Source organism: Plodia interpunctella, chromosome 6 (genome assembly GCF_027563975.2).
Source record: "Plodia interpunctella isolate USDA-ARS_2022_Savannah chromosome 6, ilPloInte3.2, whole genome shotgun sequence".
Lineage (NCBI taxonomy): Eukaryota > Metazoa > Arthropoda > Insecta > Lepidoptera > Pyralidae > Plodia > Plodia interpunctella.
This window is the reverse complement of record NC_071299.1, coordinates 2,021,742-2,045,995: the sequence shown is the minus strand read 5'-3', so window position 1 is coordinate 2,045,995 and position 24,254 is coordinate 2,021,742. Positions and strand designations below refer to the sequence as shown.

Here is a 24,254-nt window from a genome sequence, read left to right as displayed (position 1 = left end):
CTGTTTAGTGTGAAAAATGTGAAAAATGAATGAGACAGGATTATTCACCACTATCTTGTTACAGTCTTATCAAATATTTGAATTTATGTAAAAAAAAGTACAACTACTAAAAAGAATAACTACTGCGATGTACTTCATAAATTTACATTTCATTCTAAATTTTAGAAAAGGTAATATCAATCAAAGAATCGAGTAAAAAATCTATTCGAGAAACAAAAATCGATTATTACGATGCACTTTATGAAAACAGCCGTAACTTATTGCAGGTGACACCAATGACTTCCAAAATGAGACTCGTTCGTACGATTATGCAATGTGCAAACGCGCCACATTGATAAACATGAAATAAATGAATACTACCGCATCTGCTACTGCGAAACAACAGAACGTATAGTTCTATATTCTTTGTTGACCAGCAATGTATACGGATCAATTTTATAAAGTGTCATATCTTTGTGATCATAATACGTTATGTCCGCGTTCGAAGCCTCGACATATTTGGCTATGCATTCTGTGATTTATAAATACGATCGATCTACTTCGATCGGGTTAATGAACTTTATTTAGGTAGCTGATTTGTAAGTCAGTGTATAAATACGCTTATGGAAAATCGAATATTCATTTGATTTTCTATAAACTTTTACAATTCACATAGATCTTGTACTTGTATATCAGTGGTGTCGTAGTGACGTCACAATTTTGAGCAGTCATGATATTTTGTATATTTATCAAATTAGAGGATTTTTTTAGGGATTTGTTGCCAACATATGACAGTCCCATCGTAGTTAATTATTGATATAAATACTTTGAAGATAATTCAATAATAATGAAGCACAAATCAGAAATTATTCAAATACTTATTTTATTGCTTATGATAAGAAATATCCTATCCTTGTCTTCAAGAACACAAGGTTTTAAGCATATTTATGATTCATTATTATATTACATTGCTTATTAGCATAAAATCTCAAGGACAGGGGTGCCTGAAAATCAGCGTTATCTCCCACAAATTATTATTGGGGAAAACAGAAGCTGAGATGAGATATTCCTTTGCCATATTATTACAAATTGTGTATTTATAATGGCCGTACCTATAAATAAGTATAATATTGTTGAAATGTAATAAGTATGGCAATAAAGTGATAAAATATATATGTTGGTTTCAAACTCACTTCGATATATTTCATTAATAGATTATGCTATGAATTTTTGTTATATTATTATATAGCTACTTTCTCATTAACAGATAAACTCAAAATCAGTCCAAAGGTCATCGCAACCTTGACCTCTGACCCCTGTGTCAGGCCGGTTACGGTCGTTGATATAATATGCTACCGAAATGTTGTCTTGAACTCGTTTCTCCCTTACGACTTATTGGTACGGTCAACAGCAGATTGATTACCCAGGTTGATTACAATTTCGCTTCTATTACCGCAGCATACAGGTCTATGCTAGGTAAGTTGTGCGGTTGATTGTACCTATTAAAGAATATCGTCTAATTTTGCTACCTCAATCATATTTTACTTGATTTCTTCATTTAATTGAGTTTGTGTTAAGTTTACTTTTACTGAAAGAAAGATTTTATGGCAAACGTTTTTTTTAGTATTTCGTAAATAGCAGAAATAGAATTATATGTTGTATTTCCATGCATACCTTAAAAGTAATAAAATAATCTTTATTTTAGTTCTTTTTTTTTCAAAATATCTTTGTATTTTGTATACAAAATTTGATGTTTTACTTCTTGCGAATGTAGTATTTTTTTTTGTAAAAATCAATGTAATAAAATGTAATATGCTCGATTCGATATTCTGGTTTATGGTTGATACAGACCTGTATTAATTTTACCATCAATATAATTCATAAGGCCAGACATTAAGTTGTAAATTGAAGACATGACATTAACTAATAACCCACACTTTCTAATCCTAAGTATCAAAATATTGTAAATAAGAAAGTGGCAGTTGAAACATACTGTACCGGACTGGTCAACAAAATTATGAGGCGTGCGTGCGGAATACGAGAAAAACAGCGTATGATTTTCCCTTCTTACTATCTCTCTCTAACATCTGAGCTTTTTCCCCGTTTTTCCTCAGCCATTGAGCGTTGGAGTCCAGGTGCGCTTTTCTACTTTTTCGTCTCCATTTCGAACATTCGTCGGCATGACTAGTTGTCAGACCATTGGCACGCATATCTTTGACTACATCAATCCAGCACGTCTCGGGTTTACCAGGCCAGGCCAGGTGGGAAAGCCAGACATTTGTTTCCTACGTAATTGTTTGAGCAAATAAATACATTTAAATTTGCCATTTTCTGACTGTTATGGTCTAAATTTTGATAGCTTTTATTTAGTTTCACCTGTCCTGTTGTGTGTAATCAAATATTGCAAATTAGATTTTTCCTACTTCCAGTTGACCGTTGTTTTACAGAGTTGCACGCTCGTCGCTTCTGTTTCTATGACAATACATTATCATATGATAAGCATGACCGGGTGGTGCAGCCCGAATCGGCTCCAAACGAGGAAACTCCTCGACCGTTTACAGCACGGACATGGGCTTAAAAAAAGATCTTTCAGAAGACGATAAAAGCTTGTGGCAAAAATTACTTTCATGTAAAATACTTGTATGAGAAATGCTTTGACATTCAGTAAAATTATATAAGTCTCTACGGGACTTTTGATCCTTTCAAAACCTTCGCGAATACGAAGCGACCTCACTACATTGTCTACTTAAGGTTACATTGCTTCTAAGAAGTGTTCACAACTCATTTCATAAACGGAAATACCAAATTACTAAAGATCTTGTGCATTCGTCACACCACATTCGAAGTTGTAAATGTACACTTTATAATTAAGGTTAAACATAAGAAAACTTTTAAAATAAAACTCTTTTGAGAATGTATAAGCGGAGACACATGTCCAGTAAGTACTTTTATATTGTAATTGCCAATGTGTGTGCCAATCTTCAGTTTAATTCTTTATTTTAGACACAAGATACATATAGAACAACACAGTGACAATAAAATAAAAACATAGAACATTAAAAAAATATATTGAAAATATAAATTAAATACCTTTTAAGTATCAAGTTAAGAGTTTATGGGGTAACCTTACCCAACACCCATATGTTGAGGTCGTCATAAGTCTTTCTGCCAGACAACTAACTGATGATAGTCTTTTTACACCGGTCAATCCGGTCTATGAAGAACGGTATTCGTTTTCTCTGGATGGCATGAAAGGAGTCAACTCGGGCTTCTGTAAACATTTCTGAAGCGCTACAATAGCGCTTCAGGCCCATCAGTTGCCTGAAGATATTTTGTTGTATGGATCTTGTGTCCGAAATAAAGAATTACTATTATTATATTATTTACGATATTGTATATGTTTGAGAATTATCCTTTTATTAATATTAGTTTTACCGTGATTTTTTAACCTTCGGCTCCGATCCTAAATAACTAATGATATTTTTATAGACAGCAAATATATCTTAATTTATTATCTACTAGAATTATGCATCAATAGTAACGAGTATCTACGTCACTATTGATGCATAATTCTAGTTTCGATAAATCAAAGGTTTCGGTTGATTTTATAGTCGAAACATCTAAGTATTTAATGGGTCTTTCGTACAAAATACTTTATTACTTGGTAAAAAATAAAGTCGCTTCTCGCTGTCTATCTCTATGTATGCTTAGATCTTTAAAACTTAGCAAAGGATTTTGATGTGGGTTTTTAAATTGTATGTATATAACATGCGTAACATAGCACCCGTGCGAAGCCGGGTCGGGTTGCTAGTACTCTATAAAATTGATACTAAACAGTACCGTATGGAAATCCTCAAAGTCCACAAATTGCAAACATTCAATTACGCGTATTTCATAACACTTGCACCATTGATGTGCGCTTGCGCAAACATGCGAGCATGAAATGTATGAAACGATATAATGTTTGTTTTATTACACAAATAACCTTTTTTAAATTGTCATTTATTTGAATCACTTATCAGACCTTGAAATCCTAATTCTACTAATATTATAAATGCGAAAGTATGCTTGTTTGTTATCCAATCACACCAAAACGGTTGGATGAATTATTTTTTATTTCCATACGGTTAGCTAGGAGAGAACCAGATTTAACATTAAGTTCGCCATTTGTTTATAAGTATGTTTTTACTTGGAACAATAAAGGTTAACAAAATAATATTCGGAAGACCAAACATTGTGATCGATTTGCTTCAACTACTACAACTTAAAAACATAATTTATTTTTAAGAAATATGAGTAGAATCTTGATTACGATCTAAGACGACAATTCAAGACATAATTATTCATAAATTCTGTTTTATATATATGAACTTAATGATAACACAGCCATTTAGAAATTAAACAATTATGTATTCGTTCAGCCTAGACTGATTAATTACAATGAAATGTAAATGGAAAGCGCTGCCAGGTGGCGCCGGCGCAAACGTCGCGACGGCTCGCCATTTTTCTTAAATCATATAACGTAATACTTTAGCAGGACATGTAATAAATCTTCAAATCAGAGGTCAGCCGTAATATAGTTTTTTAACAGCTTTGTTACGGCAATGATAACCATTATAAAATCAATGCCAAGATCTAAACACGGTTGACTGTATTACGTACTTGTTTTCATTCAATTAACTTAATACAGACATACATAGTTTCTACTTGAATAAGAAAGTATAAGATAATCACTTTCTTCATATTTGTTTATATGAACATGTATATATTGAATATTATATAGAATATGAAGTCGTACGATATTCTAGAACATTTGTGGTCATCCAAATCAAAAAGGACCGTATAGCGGCTAGCACTTAGGTCTTTATTACCGTTGTTCCAATACAAGACAACGGTAATAAAAACCTAAGTGCTAGCCGCCATAAGGTCCCTTTTGATTGGGACGACCACATTTTATCCTTAGTTGCCCTGAACGACTTCCGCAGAAGCATATATCTCTTTCATCTGTGCGTTTTCTGGGTTATTTCTGGACCATTAAGCGTCCGCTTTCCTACTTTCGCCTCCTCTTCGCACGCTCATCCCTAGTTGTCAGGCCATTGGCACGCCTTTAGCGAAATCAAGTCAGCACTTCTTGGGTTTGCCCCTTCTACCAGGCGGCATAGTCAAACATTTGTTCCCAACGTAATTTGTCGGTTTATATGCAAGATGTAGATAATTATTATTTTAGGGTTGTACCACAAGCCTAGTTATCCCGCTATAGGGTGTTTCTCAGAGCGTTTTGACCACTGCGGCCGGCAGACAGTAAAACTATCTCCTATCTTTGTTAAAATTTTAAAGGTTGTAATGACAGCGCGGCCGTATCGGTCGAAACGCTGTGCGAACCACCCTATAAATTAATCAGAATACAATCAGTTTTGTCGTGATTTATTACTCAATCATAATATCCATACTTTCGCGGTATTATATCAGTAGGAAGTGGGATGAAATGTCGGCGAATCTGCATTCTTTCGCGCGCCAACCGGATCTCGATCGGAACTCGGAACATTTCACCGAAATAGATATATTGGAATCGACGCATGCATAATTTGAGGCTCATAATTGTAACTGTGTCATGTTTTGAATCGACTTTATGTAGGTAACATATAAAACTGGTCAAGTGCGTTTTTGGGCACAAGCACGATGGTATGTCCTACAGGTATGTGTATGGCACGCGTAATTATAGGATTTCGAAGGTATGTCCTACATAGGTACCGTGTATGCATACTATACTAATTCGCGTGTGCTCAAATTTCGAGAGAAGTTTTAAAATATTTGCTTCTTGTATGTCAAAATTCGTAGCCTGTCTTAAAACCTTAAATAAATAATTTTACTTGAAAGAAAGTATTAATACTTTCTTTCAGTTAAGTTTTCAAGTTACGAACGGCATTTAATAAATTTATAAGATACTAGATGTACTTCTCTCAGGTGGGAATTTTGAAATAAAATGTAACCTATAATGTACCTTTCTAATGGTGAAAGAATTTATGAAATCGGATCCGTAGTTTCGGAGATTACCGTCCTCACCTCTTTATAATAATAGCATATTTACTATGAATATTTATTAATTTTGTTACATTTAGATTTACTATGAATATTTATTAATTTTGTTAAATTCATTGTATCTTAGGAACTACAATGAACGGAAGGATATTCAATTAGTTTTTTTGAAAAACGTATCCTTAAACTGCAAGTCATTCTATCATTAAAACGGATGATTATACTACATAGAATTCAAAATTAAATAAACCGTGTAACGTGACGTAGGCTCTGTCACACTGGTACGTCCATAAGGCCGTGACCTTGTGACCGAATTCACTTTCTTTTAGCATCTCACAGTACTGGCGTAATAGCATCTAACGTATAAATCGCAGCCTACCGCGACGTGATAATTACATTCAAAATATTTGTGTGTTTAAGCAAAAAAGTGTGTAAACTGTGGAATGCCAGGAGTATTGACTCATATGAATGAATTGTGTAGTAAATAGGCTTATACGGAGACCCCATCTAAGGCATGTGTATAGTTTTTACCTCCCGACGCAAAAAGAGGGGTGTTATAAGTTTGACCGATAAGTCTATCTATCTGTCTATGCACGTGTCACCGTAGCTCATCTACATTTGGATGCGGTTTTTTTATTTGATAGCAAATTTTCATGCGGTGGTTCTTAGATAATGTTCTATCAAAATTGGTTGAGCCGTTCAAAAGTTGTAGCGAAATGAATATTGAAAGTAGGTGGTTTTTTTAATTTGTCTAATAATTTTTTTTTTTACTCTGCAATTTCTTGAAATGTTGCCGCCATTCCAAAAAAAAGTCTGGTATCGATCAATTTGGCAGATAAAAAGTTTCAGTTTCGCAGTCGTTAAAACCCGCCAATCCGAAATGGGCCCGCGTGATGGGTCATGGGTCATGGTCGATATTCCTTATTAATCCATAACGTAGGCCAGTGACCCAACAATGGAGTCGTTTAAATGGCTGATGATTATGATGAAGGCAGAGATTATCACTTGCTATCATTATAACTTGGTCCGGTTTTTTCTCGGACGTCGGATCCGGCGAGACGGACGGTTCCCGGAGTTGATCCAAGACAATAAATTTTTTTGAGATCTAAATTATAACATTACAAATAATGTACTTGCGTTTACTTAGTTAATACTTGTATGTTTTTAAAACTATTATTAATTGACATCATTGAAGTTAAAAAATTTAGAGTTTGCAGTAAACTTTTTACCACATATTTTACTTAAAGATGTCAATTAATGATAGTTCAAAAATAATATATACTTTTTTGACGACAATAAATAAATAAATAATAAATAAATATATTAGGACAAATCACACAGATTGAGCTAGCCCCAAAGTAAGTTCGAGACTTGTGTTATGGGATACTAACTCAACAATACTATATTTTATAACAAATACATATATAGATAAACATCCAAGACCCGGTCCAATCAGAAAAAGATCATTTCCCATCATGACCCGACCGGGGATCGAACCCGGGACCTCTCGGTTCAGTGGCAAGAACCTTACCACTGCGCCACCGAGGTCGTCAATAACTTAGTATTAGTAGGTATATCATCCTAAAGTTTAATAAAGATAAATATATTTTTATTTTTTGTAAAACAGATGTTGATTCGTAGAAGTGTTTACATAAATATAATTATTATATCCAAAGTAATTGCGACAACCACGCTTCGCTCTGTCTTGTTAAATCACAATCTATTACGCATAATTATATACGAGCCAATTACAATATATATTATAATTATTATGATATATTATTAACAGCCGGATTTCCTTGTGTCCACAAGTCCACATCATAACATATTCTAATCAAACAATCATATCTTTCGATCGATACGCTGACATCTTTTAAATTGCAAATACAATGTTGATTCAATTTGATAGGCGTGTCAATTCGATTGGTTTTGCCTTGCCTACTTGCAGACGTGAAAAAAAATTATCGCTCGCTTTTTGCGTCATAGTGGGACACATATGGAAATGGGATGGCGCACGTTGCAGGAATAGACATGGGACAATTTGTAGGAAACGGAACAGGTCAAGTTTCGGAACGAGACACGTAGCGGAAATCGTAATAGCGGGAAACGGGGAATTGAACTAAAGATGACAAAAATACGAATTTGAATCATAGTAATAAATAAATTTTACCAGTCTTAGAATAGGTACGAGATGAAAGAATAACAAAAAATTTACTTCGATTCCCTTTAAGAACTATTCATGTAAAGTCGCAGGCAAAAGCTTGTAATGTTCATTAATGTGTACTTGTAATTTCTAACCACATATAACTACATAAATTAGATTGTAATTTATAATGCGTTAATATCAGAAGAGCGTCTGTGGTATTAATTTGTTTAAAATTGATTGGACAATGAACAAAACTGTGTTATTGTTTTACATCTCTTGATATCAAATCCCAGGTCACGGAATGTTATAATGTTATAGAATAGAACGGATTTTATTGCATACACACACATATATGATATGTTTATATAAGGTATATCAAACAATAGAACGTATAGGAATTTTAAAAAATATTGTTAGTCAGTTATACAACAGTCTTCCATGTGGCATGTGCTCCTGGCACACAATAGAACATTAAAAAAAAGTGTTTTTTTTTTTAATTACTTTTACGGAGTTGCCGGAAGCATATATATTTCAATATATATTTTTAACACTGTTGATACATTTTTTGACAGTACAATGTCACACTTATTAAAGCCATTGTACCCGGATGGAAGCCGACTATGACACGACAGTCATGTTATCTTATTATTGTTTTTTGTTCCTGCTCTAATTTGATTGAAATTATTTGACAACTTGCGAAAATAAAGACAATAGATTTAGGGTCGGTTGCACCAATCAATTTTGACGTAGACTTTAACTTGCGCGCCACCGACATTTAGATAAAATGGCGTAGTTTCTACGCAGGTTAAAGTTGTCTGGTGTAACCCACCACGGAACAAATTTGTAGGATTTGTTTTACTCTAAATAGCTTACGAATACCCGCTGCGATGCTGGATAAAAATACATAGTCGTTTTCTTACGAACAGTGAGAACTAAAATATAGGATAACTTTTAGATAGGAGTCTAATTTATTTGAAAATTTCATGCTAATTGACAATTCATATTTTACTATTTCATTAGTAGGAATGGACACGTTGAACGCACATTTTAATTATGAACACTCAGAAACAATATACATTTTGTTTCAAATCCAAGCTCCGACTACAGCACGCCACGCTGAGCCCAGTCGTCAACAAAAAACACTCTAAGAATACATTCTTAGAGAGTTCCTTGGTATGCCACGTTTCCTTTATGAATAAAGGAATTGTTGTAGTGATGATCTGCGAAGCATTAAGAAGGAATGGTTGGATTTGGCATCGAATAGACCAGCTTGGAAAGACTTGGAGGAGACCTTTGCCCAGCAGTGGGACGTAAAAAGTTAAAAAAAGGGTGAGTTGTCATAATTGATGGTGCAACCAACTCTAAATCGACGACCAATGCTTCATTTTAATGAAACATTCCACACAACCATTATATAGTAAAGAACTGTTTGAAAACAGACGAAATTTCACAAAATATCCGCAGTGAGGAAGTTGCTCAACCGACGAAACAAACATCCCGTCCTTACAGTGACAAACTAAAATCAAACACGTTGTTTGTTTACTAAAATAACTTAACCAACTGGGAAAAAAATAAAGCTGGAGAAGATTTTAAACCTACGACCTCTGGGTCATATGGAAAATACGAGTATCTAGAATACTGCCTAACTACAATTATAACATTAAACCCCATAAACCAAGGGCTTTACGCATTTTACGCATAATGTCGAGAAACAAATTTACACCCGTATCCCAAAAATAAAAGTAAAAATATATAATTGATATGAATATAATAAGAATGCAATAGAAAATAGTTTATCCGCCACTAAATTATAATCAAAAAATTTTCAATGTTTTCTTAACATCTACCTACATAGTTATAATTATTATCAAGGCATCTAACATCTACCTACATAGTTATTATTATTAGAAGAAGAGGCGAAAAAAACTGCATTTTTTTATATAAAAAAAAATTAAGGTCATCTAAAGAGAATGAGGGAGGATCGTGGTGTTAAATCAGCTTATCTTGGAACGGTGTCGGGGAGGCGCCCAGTCGGACGTCCCAGATATCGCTGGAGCGACGACGCTGTTAAGGCTGATCTGCACGAGCTGGGAGCGGTCAATTGTCAGAGCTTCGTGCAAAATAGAAGATTATGGCGTACTCTGGTTTCGGAGGCCAAGATCCACTTTGGGGTCACTGAGCCAGCGTAGTAAGTAAGACACCCGGACTTCGAAGGTGGCATGCTCTTATCAGCTAGAATAGAGCTGACGGTTTCCAAACGACTGAACACACATCTTGCAAACATAGCTATGAACAGCCCACGATAAATTCTCTCTCAAATAAAACAAACTAGAGCAAAATCGGTTCAGCCGTTTGGCTTCTAACGATACCAAAGAGGGCGAAGTCCCGTTTACCATTTCACTTCTCACTATTGAATCGATTCGCAGTGAGACGCAGCGACCCAATCACATTGCGGTGTGGTTGTTGTTGCGTCACAATAGCGCACTGTGATTCGTGAGATGTAAATAGCAAAGTCGCACACAGACCACGGACAGACATACAGATACATAGACACGTTAAACTTATATCTTCTATCTTCTTTCGTCGGGAGATGAAAATAAAGTCTCTTAAATTTCATTCTCATGAGCCAACCGTAACATAGTTCAAAATGACCTGCATTATTATAAGCTGAGTAAACATATTGCTATTCAGATCTATTGTCCACTAATAAATGCAATGGGAGCGAGGCTGTACTCTCGCGCAAAACTGTGAATCATTTGTCAGACATGCATTGAGAATGTAAACACATAGGCACTAATTGTGTAACAATGCTAGTTTTAATAGAGCAATCACTACTAATATTATAAATGCGAAAGTCTGTTACGCTCTCACGGCTGCCGCTGGGCTGATTTCGATGAAATTTGATATAGATATTGTTAATGATCCGAGGTCAGACAAAATGCTGCCACATGGAATTACGAACAATAGCTAGTGTTTACTCTGATACGATAAAATGTCAGGAAATATGCAAACTGTATTATATGATTGTTTAAAAAATAAGAATCATTTATTGTTTTTTATTACGATTCGTTCGACTATTCCAAATCAATTTATTATTAATCAGTATTCCAAATCAACTTTTTAACATCATATGTTTCATATAATTGGATTTCAATAACTTTTCAACATTTAATCGTCTATACGAATTATATTTACAGTGTAAACTCGATTTTACGACAAACTCCCTAAAGCGTCGAAATCGATTAGCTTTCATTGGCTTAGCTTGTTTTCCATACGATACACTGTTTACAACATTACAACCACTCTCAATAACAACAACAACTAAGTAACAAAAAACACTTTTTAAGTTGTCAAAATTAGTAAAAACTGCGCAGCTGCAGCTGTGTACAGTTAACAGCGCATCATGCTACCCCACATAAACCCCTATGGCGCGGTAATAGCGGCGAGTTTGCAATGAATTAGGGTAGGTCGATGTGCCGTTGACTGTACGTTCTTTTGTCGACTAGCCCGTAATAAACTCGACTGTCGGCATCATTCACACCGAACTTTCTAAGATACGTTCTTTTGTTTACAAATTGTGATTGCTTGCACGTGTAGACTTATCACCAAGAAGCTTCAATATCTCAAGATATGAAAAAAAAATAAACAAATTTACTGGGCAGCAAAAGACGTTAGACAAAAATATAATAATTATTTTTTATATAATTACTAATCTGATTTTTTTCCCTAATTCTGATTTTTCTTCTCTCCATTTTACGACAATTCTCTAAAACGCCATATAATGTGCAGTCAGTGTTCAGTGTTTATACCACTCCTATATGTACCATAACATAATTTCATTTATTTGCAACCAGATCGTGTCTTTATATATCGGGTGGTGTTTATATATTTATTATATTAAGTTTAACGACCGAGCAATAAAACTAAACAGACAGGCGGTTAAGAAATGTTATTAGTAATTTAGATTTAATACGAACGCAACTTAACTGCTGAATATCATGTTACCATATCCTAACCCTAACTAATATTAAAAATGTGGAATTAAGTTTGTTACCTCTTCACGCTCTAGCTACTCAACTGCTGAAGTACGGAAAAGGACATAGGGTACTTTTCATCCCGGAAAATTAACGCGGGCGAAGCCGCTGACAAAAGCTGGTTTCATATGAGTTTTACCAGATGTTTATCGCTGTAATAGTAAACACGGGATAAACACTTTTTTGATTACTTCGCTCTCCGTATGTCAATATGTCAATCGAGATTCATTTTCAGGAATGTTTGAACTGAGTCGCGATGCGTCACGTTGACATCCGTCACGAACGTTCGTCGACGAATCAACTCGGAAAAACGTAGAAATCGTATTAAAGTTTCGACGCATAGCAATGCACATCAATGTCAAAACCTATATAGAAAACAACGGAGCTGCAACGGAGATTCATTTTCAGGAATGTTTGAACTGAGTCGCGATGCGTCACGTTGACATCCGTCACGAACGTTCGTCGACGAATCAACTCGGAAAAACGTAGAAATCGTATTAAAGTTTCGACGCATAGCAATGCACATCAATGTCAAAACCTATATAGAAAACAACGGAGCTGCAACGTGCTGCGTCGTCGTCGGAACGGAGCACGACTAAGCAATTCAAAATCAAAATTATTTGTTCAATATAGGATGATATACATCACTTATTGACGTCAAAAAATTACTTAAACTAAGTCTACTGCCGGCTTCCAAAGCGTAGGCGAAGAAGAACCGGTGCTGTTGCAAGTTTGTTAACTTCACCGCAACCTTTTCTCCAAAGACGTCTATTAACAAATGTAGGTCTTATACATATATTAAATACATATATTAAAAATGGGAATGGGAACACACTCTTATTAGTGTCACAGATTATAATACCCCATTACTAAGGTTTTCGACTCTTTCAGATGTTATAAGAATAAATAATAACAATTTTTGTCATTGTATATTCAGTCTTTTAGATGATCCTTTACTTTATTTGTACAAAGTCTATATATAGTCCCTATATATAGTCTATATAGTCCCTGAAGAAAAATAACATAAAGGTGACAAAAAATTGTGGAATAATAAATAGTACAGAAATCCTCTGCAGAGATACGAAGGAGATCGAAAGGTCTAATAATCTATATAATAATCTAACCTGCGCAAGGGACTTATACACAAGCTTAACCTCGGAGCCTAGTAATTGGAATAGTGCATTCTGGAATATTTTCCACTCGGATATCCAATTTCACATTGGATAATTATCCGAGTGACATTTTTATATAAGCCTATCTGATTTCATGTTTGCTACAAATGATATCGACGCGATCTATATTTATTTTAAATTTACCACTTTTTTTTCCACAACAAACATCCAGAATGCACGAACATTGAGCAGTTTGTATGAGGGCTTTTATTTACCGCAATTAAAAACCAGCAATGTATGGCGAATCCGCCAATTTTTTTTCTTTTTTGTTTATCTATGCTGTAACCACAGTAAAATAAGGAAGTGTGTTTTTTTTTTTATAAAAACGAGCTTCTTTATATAATTCACGGCAGGTTTTGTCACTTTTCTGGAAAGGTGACTCTATTAGAAAGTGTACCGAAACGTGCAGGTGCAACGGTAATGGTATTATCGCTTATATCTTGTATAAAACATACGTTTGCTGTATTTTTATACACATAGACGATGTTGTTTATGATGTCGGATTTCAATTACCAATGACAATGTATTGCAGTTCCATGAATCTTAAACCAAATACAATGTTTGGTGTTTCTCAAAGAGTATCGACCGCTGCGGCCGCGCTGTCACTTTTTCTTTTTCAAATTTTACCAAAAATAAGAATTACTAAATATTATATCATAATTTACATATATAAATAATTAATTATCGGACTTTAGTAGAGATTAATTATTGTAAAGTTAATAAGGAAGGGATAAATACAGAAATCATTTCCAAAATCAATCATTCATAAATTTGACATTAGTAGAGATTAATTATTTTAATGTCAAATTTATGAATGATTGATTTTGGAAATGATTTCTGTATTTATCCCTTCCTTATTCCTTCCTCAAGAAATTTGATGGATCTGAACGCTCGTGACGCTCTGAGAACCACCCTTTTTTAAAATATATTTTTCTCTCTAGAAAACACAAACACGAGTATTTATGTTTTTTTGCAAATAAATAAATCATTCTTTCTTTATAAAAAGTGCACCGTAATTCTGTACCGTGTGTATGACTGTAATACTCCGCCAGGTTACATTACGAAAGGACGCGCTTAGCATGCAGACTTTATCTCGGATTTCACTTAAATCTGTGTTTATTACGCACTTTATTCGGCTTTCTAACGAGAAAGGACTTCACGTCAAGTTTTTCCGGTATTATATTATTACTACTACGATTGTAGACGTGCTATTATGTAATTTTATTTGTTCGTTTGTAAACTTTGGAACTGTATCTCAAGAGCGTTTCGACTGCTTTCAATGTATTTAATTGTAACAATGACAATAATGATTACTTTTACTCTGAGAACCACTCTCCTTTTATACTTCCCGAGTACCACAATGGTGTCGTTGAAAAAGGTTTTTTTTTCTACATCGATGAAAAGAGAATTTGATTGCCGCCCAAGAATATGACCAGGTCCTGCTCCTCTCGTGGTTCAGGCAGCTGGACATAGAACCAACGTCCGTCCCTTCAAAGTCCCATTTTTAGCGGACCGCGGGCTTCGAAGCGTCACAACCAAAAGTGAATACGCTTAGATAAAAGAGAGAAAAACATGTTCGATATGTATTATCATACATAACTAGATCAAAATAAAATGAGATAGACGGATGACAGTTACATAACCGGCCTTGAGCGACATAGGTTTCGCTTCTCCAAACAATTGCTTTTGTAACGCGCGTACAGTCTGCGAGACATCATTGAGCGGCTCGTTGTGTAAGCGGCTGTATTTTCCTATAATTTTGTTAGAATAATTTCTTAATACAGCATTTTCCTTAACCGTTACCAGATTTTAAATAAATTCTATGCATTTGTTTAGTTTCGCTTGCATCAATTTAAATAATGTAAATTCTTTCTTTGTCATCGAGCGTATCTTTTAATCGACTGGTGTCGAATATTTAATTCGCCTAAAGGCATCTGACATGGCTTTTATGACTACTACCATATTGGCAAGTAGTTGCGTACTTTGACGATTGCTGGTTTTGACGGTTTCACGACCTCATTTTTTAGGATGATATTGTCAAGACAAAAAAGCTTTGGTCCGTAAGACGCCTTGATGACAATCACGTTAAGATATGAAGATATGGCGTGGAACTGAGGCGATCACCTTTTTTTAAATACCGCATATCTGTTTGATTACTCAGGCAAATAGATATGCGGCCCACCTGATGGGAAGTGGTTACCGCAGCCTACGGACGCCTGCAACACGCGCATTGCCAACGCGCCGCCTTTTTACGCCCTTTTTGAAGGACTCCATGTCGCAGTCTCAAGGGAAAAGCACGGTTTGGAGTTCATTCTTTAGGGTGACTTTTTATACATTGGAAATATTTTGTCTGCATGCTCTCAGTCTACGATTCTGAACAATTTTTATTATTGGAATAACTCCGAAATAGCGAAACAAAAAATCAGCTGTTCTATACAAAATTAAATACCTAAGTTCTGGAAAATATATGGATCAGCTGTTTTTTTTTTTTGCGATTTCAAGGTTGCTTCCATACGAAAAGTTTTTCAGTACCACAGACTGAGCATGTAGACAAAATAATGCCAATGTATGAGAAATCAACCTGTATAAACTCAGACGAGAAGTTCCTTTTAAATACGCGAAATTTTGTGCTCCTAGGTATAAAATGATTAATCGTCGTCTCATTTCATTCTATTCTTTAAAGACATATTCCCCTCCGTCAATGGATCATCATAACTGGAGAAAGTATCGCAGTAATTAAACAAAATATCGACAATTATAACAAGAAGATAACACTCGTAACATACAGAGGTTACGTTACAGGAACCATTGTTCTTAAGTTAAGTGCGTGGGAGAAAAAATCGGAAGTTTAAGTAATATTGCGTGTTCGTTACGGAGTCTGATGCAATTTATGTGAGAATTTGTTCCACTTGTTTATATAGATCACGGCTTATGATTGAGGGGATAATTATCTTTGTATGCAAAATTAGCTTTTCTGGTATATTTACATATAATCTTGTCATGAAAGTCAGCAGTAAATAGTATGTACATTTTTTGACGCTAACAATCGATGTAGCGCATCCAAAGTTGAAAACAAATAATGTCATCATTTCTTTAAAGAGGTGTGTGAGTGGTGACCATTATGGAGCAGCCCTATTAACTGAACGTGATTGGTATATGGAAATATAAATTATAATTTATCAATATTTTTGTTTATTTAACGCAATGACGGTCGTGCTGTTCCAAGACAACGTCACAGTTTATTTCACTATATATAAGATGTCACTTCATAAGATAAGAGATAGATTAATCTAGAGGGGCTCTGGTATTATTTTATTATTTATCAATATCATCCAAGTGTGTGTATATGTGTATATATATATACATATATACACTTGCCTGATATACTAGTATATACTGTATACTAGTTTTGTCCCGAAACGTCGTTATCGTGGGAATTTCGGGATAAAAGGTACCCTGTGTTATTCCAGGTTAGGTATATTCTACCCGTATACCAAATTTCATAACAATCCATCCGCAAAATAATCTGAATTTGCTTCTGTCAAAGGTTCTTTCGTTTGCTGATTAATTATTTCTTAATTTTTGCCTGTTTGGGACCTCTATAAGATTCATTTTTGAGAAACTTAATGAACCTGCGGAAGTTTACGCGAGCGAAGCCGCGGTTGAGATAATATGTGACATTAATTTGAGCTTAGACTAATAAGTTTATCCCATATATTGTTAATGAAGCAATCCTAACCTTCTTTTACAAATCTTGACACTGAATCTTAATAGCCCTTATTAACAGCTATTGTCATATAATCACATCAAACTCGCGGGCTTGTGTCAGCTGCCAAGGTGTGAACTATTGTGGTAGCCTGACCTTGCTCGCTCCAGAATTAGCAGGGTTTATATTACACCTTATTGCGAAACTATCATTGTGTTAGATCAATAGTCTATTCTACTAATGCTACTAATATTATAAATGCAAAAGTTTTTGTAAATGTATGTTTGTTACTCTTTCAAGCAAAATCTATTGGACGAATTATTATTAAATTTGGGTAGAATATAACCTAGAATGACATATAGGGTACTTTTTATCCTGGAATTATCGGATGCAGCTAACAGATTATAAATCAATGCTTACTTACTATATACACTTGTTCTTTCATGTTCAGGCATCCTCCATATCAGACAGTAGAAGTATGGAAAATCAACTTTTGTTTCTGAAAATTTTATCAGTATTATCATGCTGAATCATTTCACATGTGAGAAATTGTATTTCAAATTATATATTTATTTTTTGGTGTTTAAAATGTAAAAAATAAACGATTTTTCAAATTCAAATTCAAATCATTTATTCAGAAATTAGACCTTCACATTACTTTTTCACGTCAATTTTTATATCAAATAGTAATTTCTCACAAGCTACAAACTACAAGCATTTCTATCACTGCTATAGGAAAAAACGTCAGACCAATTTTGAATTTGTCATCGGCAATCTGACCCTGCATCAACATGCAGCCGGATACCACAGATGATGAATGCATTCTGAGCACGTAATCGAAAGCTGCTTGATCTGCCTTAGGCATTGCCCTGTTTATGTAATGGCTCCTACACACTATCGCCGAACTCGGACTAATGCCGACGTGAATGTGCGTACATTGCGTAGTTTTTATATGAGCTTTTTACTATCGCTATTAAAAACCAGCAATGAACGTCGAAACCGCTAAGTTTGGCGTACCGTTTTCTGGTAGGCTGTTGCCGGCTTAACTGACTGACAATGTGATTCCGTCGCAATCAAGCTAATCATAGCCTTTGAGTTTCGCCACTCTTGGCTCCGTCCACGCCGTGAGAGATGGAGACGTGATACTGTATCTCTTTCAGAAAATAAAATATTTACAGTTTACCACACTTTACGTTGCACATAGAAGAATGACATCGTTTGAGTGAAAATAGAAGTTTAAGCTTAATTCCTGATTATTCTCCATCTTCTTATCGAGTACTTCCTAACACTAGGTAGCTAAACCACTGGTTACCTAAAGACATCTGACATAACATTATGTGTACCGCCATCTAGTGGCAACAAGCGTGCCATTATACAAGTTTCTTCACGATGCTGTCCTTAATCACGCGGGATCACGATGGTTTTTGGTTATATATTTTATTCGTTTCGTATGGCTCAATTTTGTTACTGCTCGAAGTTAATACACTTTTGGTAACAAATGTACAGAAACACACAACTGAAAATCGAAAGTAAATAATACAAAATTAACTGACAAGTCTTAAACAACTTCTCGCCATTTTGTGGGAGGCTGTAACGACATTGACATTTAGATAGCAATGATATTATGAATATTATGTAACGAGAATTCGAACCCTAAGCTACCGCGATATAATTAAATAAGTTTATTAACATAACTATGCAAGAAATCTTTGGAAAGGATTCTTCAAATTCAAAATTAATCAACTTAGAATGATAAACATCACTTATTGTTTATATCATTCTAAGTTGATTAATTGGTTCGCTGTGATCACCTCCTCGTTTAAAACTGTTGTTATCACGCTGTGGCTGACTCGCTAGACAATAAGTCATTTGGAAGACAATTTCACCACGTTAGAGGGCGCCACGTTAAGGCCAGTGTATTTGAACTATAGTAGTGTCAAGGAAGGAGTACACTAACTACCCTATCTAATAAATAAAATTGCCAAAATTAAATAAAATTGCCAAAATTAAATAAAATTGTCAAAATTAAATAAAATTGCCAAAATTAAATAAACTATGTCTACTGCCGACTTGCTAAATGCAGGTGAAGGAGCGTTGTAGTGAATCGAGTGGCTACAACATATGCTTTGCCAAGAGGAACCCACAGCACATCATTTGTGATCGTTAATTTTATTTAAATTAATAAATCTCTCCTGTTTCTCTCACTATAGTGATTTTCTAGTTTTGTTCTATGTTTGTTTTTTATGTGCATTTTGTGTTTTATATTTTGACAATAAAAGATTTATATTAGAAACGGCGCAACAAACTTCACTATAGCCTTTTCTTTAAAGACAATAAATACAATTGAAATTTGATGGTCTAAATAAATTGTAAATTAAATTTCAGATTTCCTTTAATTTTATGCTAAGTCTTTGGTTGCAGTTAATATGGACGTTAAGCAGCGAGCTCGACGGGTACTCCTGCCCGTACGGCCAGAACTGCGGCTTCGAGCCCGCGCCGCCGGGCCGGGCGCCGGCGTGCGCGCAGCCGGGACTCACCTACTGTCTGTACCCGGAGCCCTACCCAGAGTGAGTGCATTAAGTCCTTACATATTATTATAAAAAGAATTATATTCTATTGTCATACAAACTCCATTTAATTCTTTTGTTTTTCAAACATGGAAAAAACTACATATATTACATTAACGGGACCACATCACCTTTTTCATTTAATGTGACGTTTCATCGACCTTGCAGTCGCCGCGGTCACAGCCAGATATAACAGTAATATATGTAATTGTGTTCAAAGCGCGAAAGTTTAAAAGACGAAAAACGTGTCTCATTTGACTTGCTGGTAGCAAATATCACATTTGCGGTCTTAATCGTCTCTTAATGCGATCCAGTTCAGGATCTGCATCGCAAATTCGTACCATCAAATTTGAATCCTAACGCGATTCATTTCATTTGTTCCTAAGTTGAATTGCGCTGCGTTTGAATCGTTCCGTACAAGTGGAACGAAGGAAGAACCTAAACTAGATCACATAGTAGTAGTTTCCAGGTATATGCCGACACGGATGGCGTGTCGTATGAGAAGAGAAGTAATTAGGTAGATTTGTATTATTCACTCGATTGTTGCGGCCAAATATACCTAATTACGGCCTATTGAAGTATGTTTTTGCTTTTCCAACAAATAACGGATACGATGATAGAAATAAAATGACTTATGTGTACAAATAAAGCTGTAAAATATATTTTTTTAATTTTCCAGAAATATTTTTCTCATTTTTTCTGTTCTTATTGACAAATCTAATAAAATAAAATAAATTTGAGTACAGGCCAATAAGAAATTTTTTTTTCTTTTTTTCAGACAAATTATCCGGCAGCTTATCGGCGCCGGTCAATACGACATACGAACTCTCCTGTCAGACGAAAGCCGTGACGAATTCAACTCGAACAAGAAGAACGACTATCCATACGGCTACGGGCCCAATTCATTGCCCCACGTAGACCAGATCTCGCTGGTCAATGACCCCTTCCCGAAGAATAGTTTAAATAAGTTCCATAATAGATTTAATACGCACGGTAAGTCGTATATTAATATTATTATAAATGCGAAAGTAAGTTTGTTCGTTACGCACTATCTAATCAACCAATCATCTTGAAGATGGGTTGAAGGACTTAGGGTACCTTTCATCCCGGAAAATAACTATTCCCGTGAGAAATTAACGCGGGCGAAGCCGCTGGCAAAATCTATGATAATGAATATTCATAACACAACTTCAGTAAAATAATCTATTACATGGACTTGTGTATAGGTATTATTTAGATCAGACTTAAAAGGTTATGCAAATAATTAGATTGTCTACTAATTAATTACAGATATTTTCGACGGTAAGACTCCTCTGCAGCCTCCATCGCCCGTAGACCCGTCACCATACAACATCAACACCTTCCAATCATCGAACTTCACCAAATTCGGCTTCCAAGGATACCAGACTTCCTCCCCAAACTTTTGGAACGTCGGACGAGGTCATTTCAACGATAATGACAAGAAAATGTATAGACAGAATAGTATTAACCAAAATTTGGGTTTCGAGAATGGGTACAATCCAAATTTCTATCAGAACTATGAAAGTGACTGGTTTCGCCAAGCTGCAAGTGGAGTCACTCAATATAACCCTAATGAATGGTGGAAGTAAGTAAACTATATACCTACAATGAGAAGAACAGTTTGTTTTCGCTACTTCAGCTCCTATTTATGATATACTAGTGGCGCGGCCCGTCCCGCTTTGCTCGGGTAAAATCTTAATAAATTATATATCTAAATCTCTCTTGAATCACTTTATCTATTTAAAAAATCCACATCAAAATCTGGTGCATAGTTTTTAAGATCTAAGCATACATAGAGATAGACAGCGGGAAGCGACTTTGTTTTATACTAAGTATGTAATGATGCTTTATCCATGAGGAAGGTAAAAGAAATAAGAAATCTTATTTACCAGGAAGTGGGGCACAGTTACTTGTACTAAGCCTACTAACTAATCATATGCTACTCATTCTTGCAAAATATAGAATATAATACATGCCCAAAGATATTCAAAGACTGTAGAATGAAATGAAAAGTTAGGAACTATCAAGTCTTCCACTATGTCAAGAAACTGCTCCAAATGTTTCAAATATTATAAGTTTTCGAATTTACCTGTCCCCAGATACGTGTCCCCTTCTCGAGCTGATGGAACAGTGGAGAGGTCAGTGACCTACCCGAGCCGGTCGTCCGCCATCAGGTCCAGGAAGCGTCGCAACGCCAAGCTGGTCGCAGAGTCGCAGAAGAGAACGCTGACTGGAGCCGAGGCGTTGAGAATAGCCCTAGGCTTGGCAAGGTACTGCATTGTTCTTTTTTAAGCTGAGAATTGCGAACCTGGGTTTAGCAAAGTATTGGCTGCTTAGCACGTCGACTATCCCTTTTATCGCATAATTTATTTTGTCTTATTGTTCTATGGTACTGGTTTTAGCGTAAAATAGTTTGGTATAATAAGTCTAAGGCATAATTGATTTTTGGCATACGGGTAAAAGTGTCATAATAAACTTTTAGGTTCGGTTATTTATATTTCAAATAGATATGCATAAACCGTTATATGTAAGAACGTTACGCTTAAAAATCATTATACCACAATACAGTATGCTATTAATATAGCATTATGGCTTAAATTTGTATGCTTATAGATAGAGAACCCCTTTTCTCGTGGAATATCATATATTCTCTTACTTCCAGCGCAGAGACGGAAGCCGAGCGTCCTCGTCGTCAAGCGGCGAACACGGTCGATCTTTGCCGAATACGAACCGAGTACATCACTCCTCGCGCCGCGCTCAACAACAAGGGCAATTGGCGCTACGTCGTCAACATGCCAGACAACATGACGCAGCTAGTCCGGGCCGAGATTTGCGCGTGAGTATAACAACAGAACCATCGTCTTTAATACCATTTACAACAACAACAGGTATGTCAAAGCACGTAATTGTCAGAACCTATAGAAAACAACGCAGCTACAACGCGCTGCGTCGCCGCTACGAAGCACAACTAAACAACGCGGCGTACGCCCAAAACTTGCCATTTGAATTTTCTTTCAGAGTTTTTTCATTGTTTTATTTCTTGTTTTCATAGCTAGAGGTGTCATCTAACGTTAACTTCCAACAACTAATGCACCTACTGCGCGCCATCTAGCACAGACTAGATAAACTAAATATTTTTTATTTCTAATAATAACATAATACATTTTTGATTGTATTTTCTACTTACCTAACTTTTTTCACAGCTCGTCTGAGTGCAATGGACTGTGCACATTACCTGCAGGATACAGCTCGCGTTGCGAACAAAAATACATACAGAAACGTTTGGTAGCCTTGGAAGCAAGTGGACAAAATCTCTACACGGACTTATTCTGGATACCTAGCTGTTGTCAATGCACTATTGTAGCAAATTAATGAATCTATCAACTTGTGATCCCATAAAATAGGTTATTACATGTTTTAAGTAACCTAAACTTCTAGTTTTACTATTCGATACTAGATGGCGCGACTCAGCAACAAAGGTTCTATGCCACGATTTCACTGCCTTTTTAAATATAAGTAATTTGACATAATGACAATAAAATAAAAATACTTTTAACCATGTACTTCGACAGATTTTATTATATTAATTGCGTGTATTGATTAACTAGATGGCGCCACTATACGTTGTGTAAAAAGTGAGGCTTGAAGCGTTTAACATTTTATTAATGTAACATAGATGTATAATAGAAAAAAGGGTTTGTTTAAAAATATATTTTCCTAAAGGCAGAGTATTAAAATAGGTGAATATTGTAGGTAGATATTTCATTTATATTCCTAATTAGAGCCACGCCCCATTGCTCCGTTGCGCTCCGTCACGTTGACATCCGTCGACGGACAACGCAGAAATTGCATGGAGATTCAACGTACATCAAGGCACGTCATAACCGGTAGATAATAACGGAGCACGACTGAGCGACGGGACATGCTGGTTTTTGGCACTGCACACTTTTATCAAGTATTAAAATCTAGATTAAGGAAATTAAGAATACTGTGTACATATTAGGGATAGGCAATTGTGGTTGCATTTGTTTATTTAATTATTAATTCTTAAATAAATCTATAAAGTTAGTACTTCTACCTTCATAATAAAGTTACATGGTTTCCCTATTTTCACAATTCGCTTTTAAATATACGAGTAGCAGTTAATTCTTACAATTTTGAATTTGTTGTAAATATTTCTTATGCGTTAATAATTTAGATAAAAAAAGGCTACGTAAACATAAACAACTCACTTTTGTAAAAATATTGTTCTACTGGTGTGTAAATATACTTGCAATAAATCTTAAAATAATAAAATTATGTTTGTTTTATATTTCATATATGTATACACTTCTTATCGATAATATTATTACTAACACTTGTATCTGGCTTGACTTGTACGACTACCTAACGCCATCTAGTGACAAGTAGTCGCACCCACTCAATGTCAATCTGTGTGCAAGTTTTCTGACGTTTTTCTTTTTCGGGAATCAAGTGGTGGTCCAAGAAAACAGTTTGATTGGGAAAAAATTTAACTCCAGTTCCTATAGTCTCTAGTTGAACATACATTATGTTTGAGAGTTTATATATCTTTATAAATATCTTGGATGTTTA

General features: G+C 35.2%; 1 protein-coding gene across 1 annotated transcript in view; it reads left to right on the top strand.

Moving 5' to 3' along the window:
- spz5 (spatzle 5) overlaps positions 1–23,957 on the top strand; it is a 36,534-nt gene extending 12,577 nt beyond the window's left edge. The window contains exons 3-8 of the mRNA XM_053746896.2: positions 19,495–19,640; positions 20,419–20,633; positions 20,931–21,246; positions 21,761–21,931; positions 22,324–22,497; positions 22,865–23,957. Of these exons, the coding sequence (XP_053602871.1) occupies positions 19,495–19,640; positions 20,419–20,633; positions 20,931–21,246; positions 21,761–21,931; positions 22,324–22,497; positions 22,865–23,033 (1,191 nt within the window). The 3' untranslated portion in view covers positions 23,034–23,957. The remainder of the gene's footprint in view (positions 1–19,494; positions 19,641–20,418; positions 20,634–20,930; positions 21,247–21,760; positions 21,932–22,323; positions 22,498–22,864) is intronic.
- Positions 23,958–24,254: the final 297 nt, after the last annotated feature.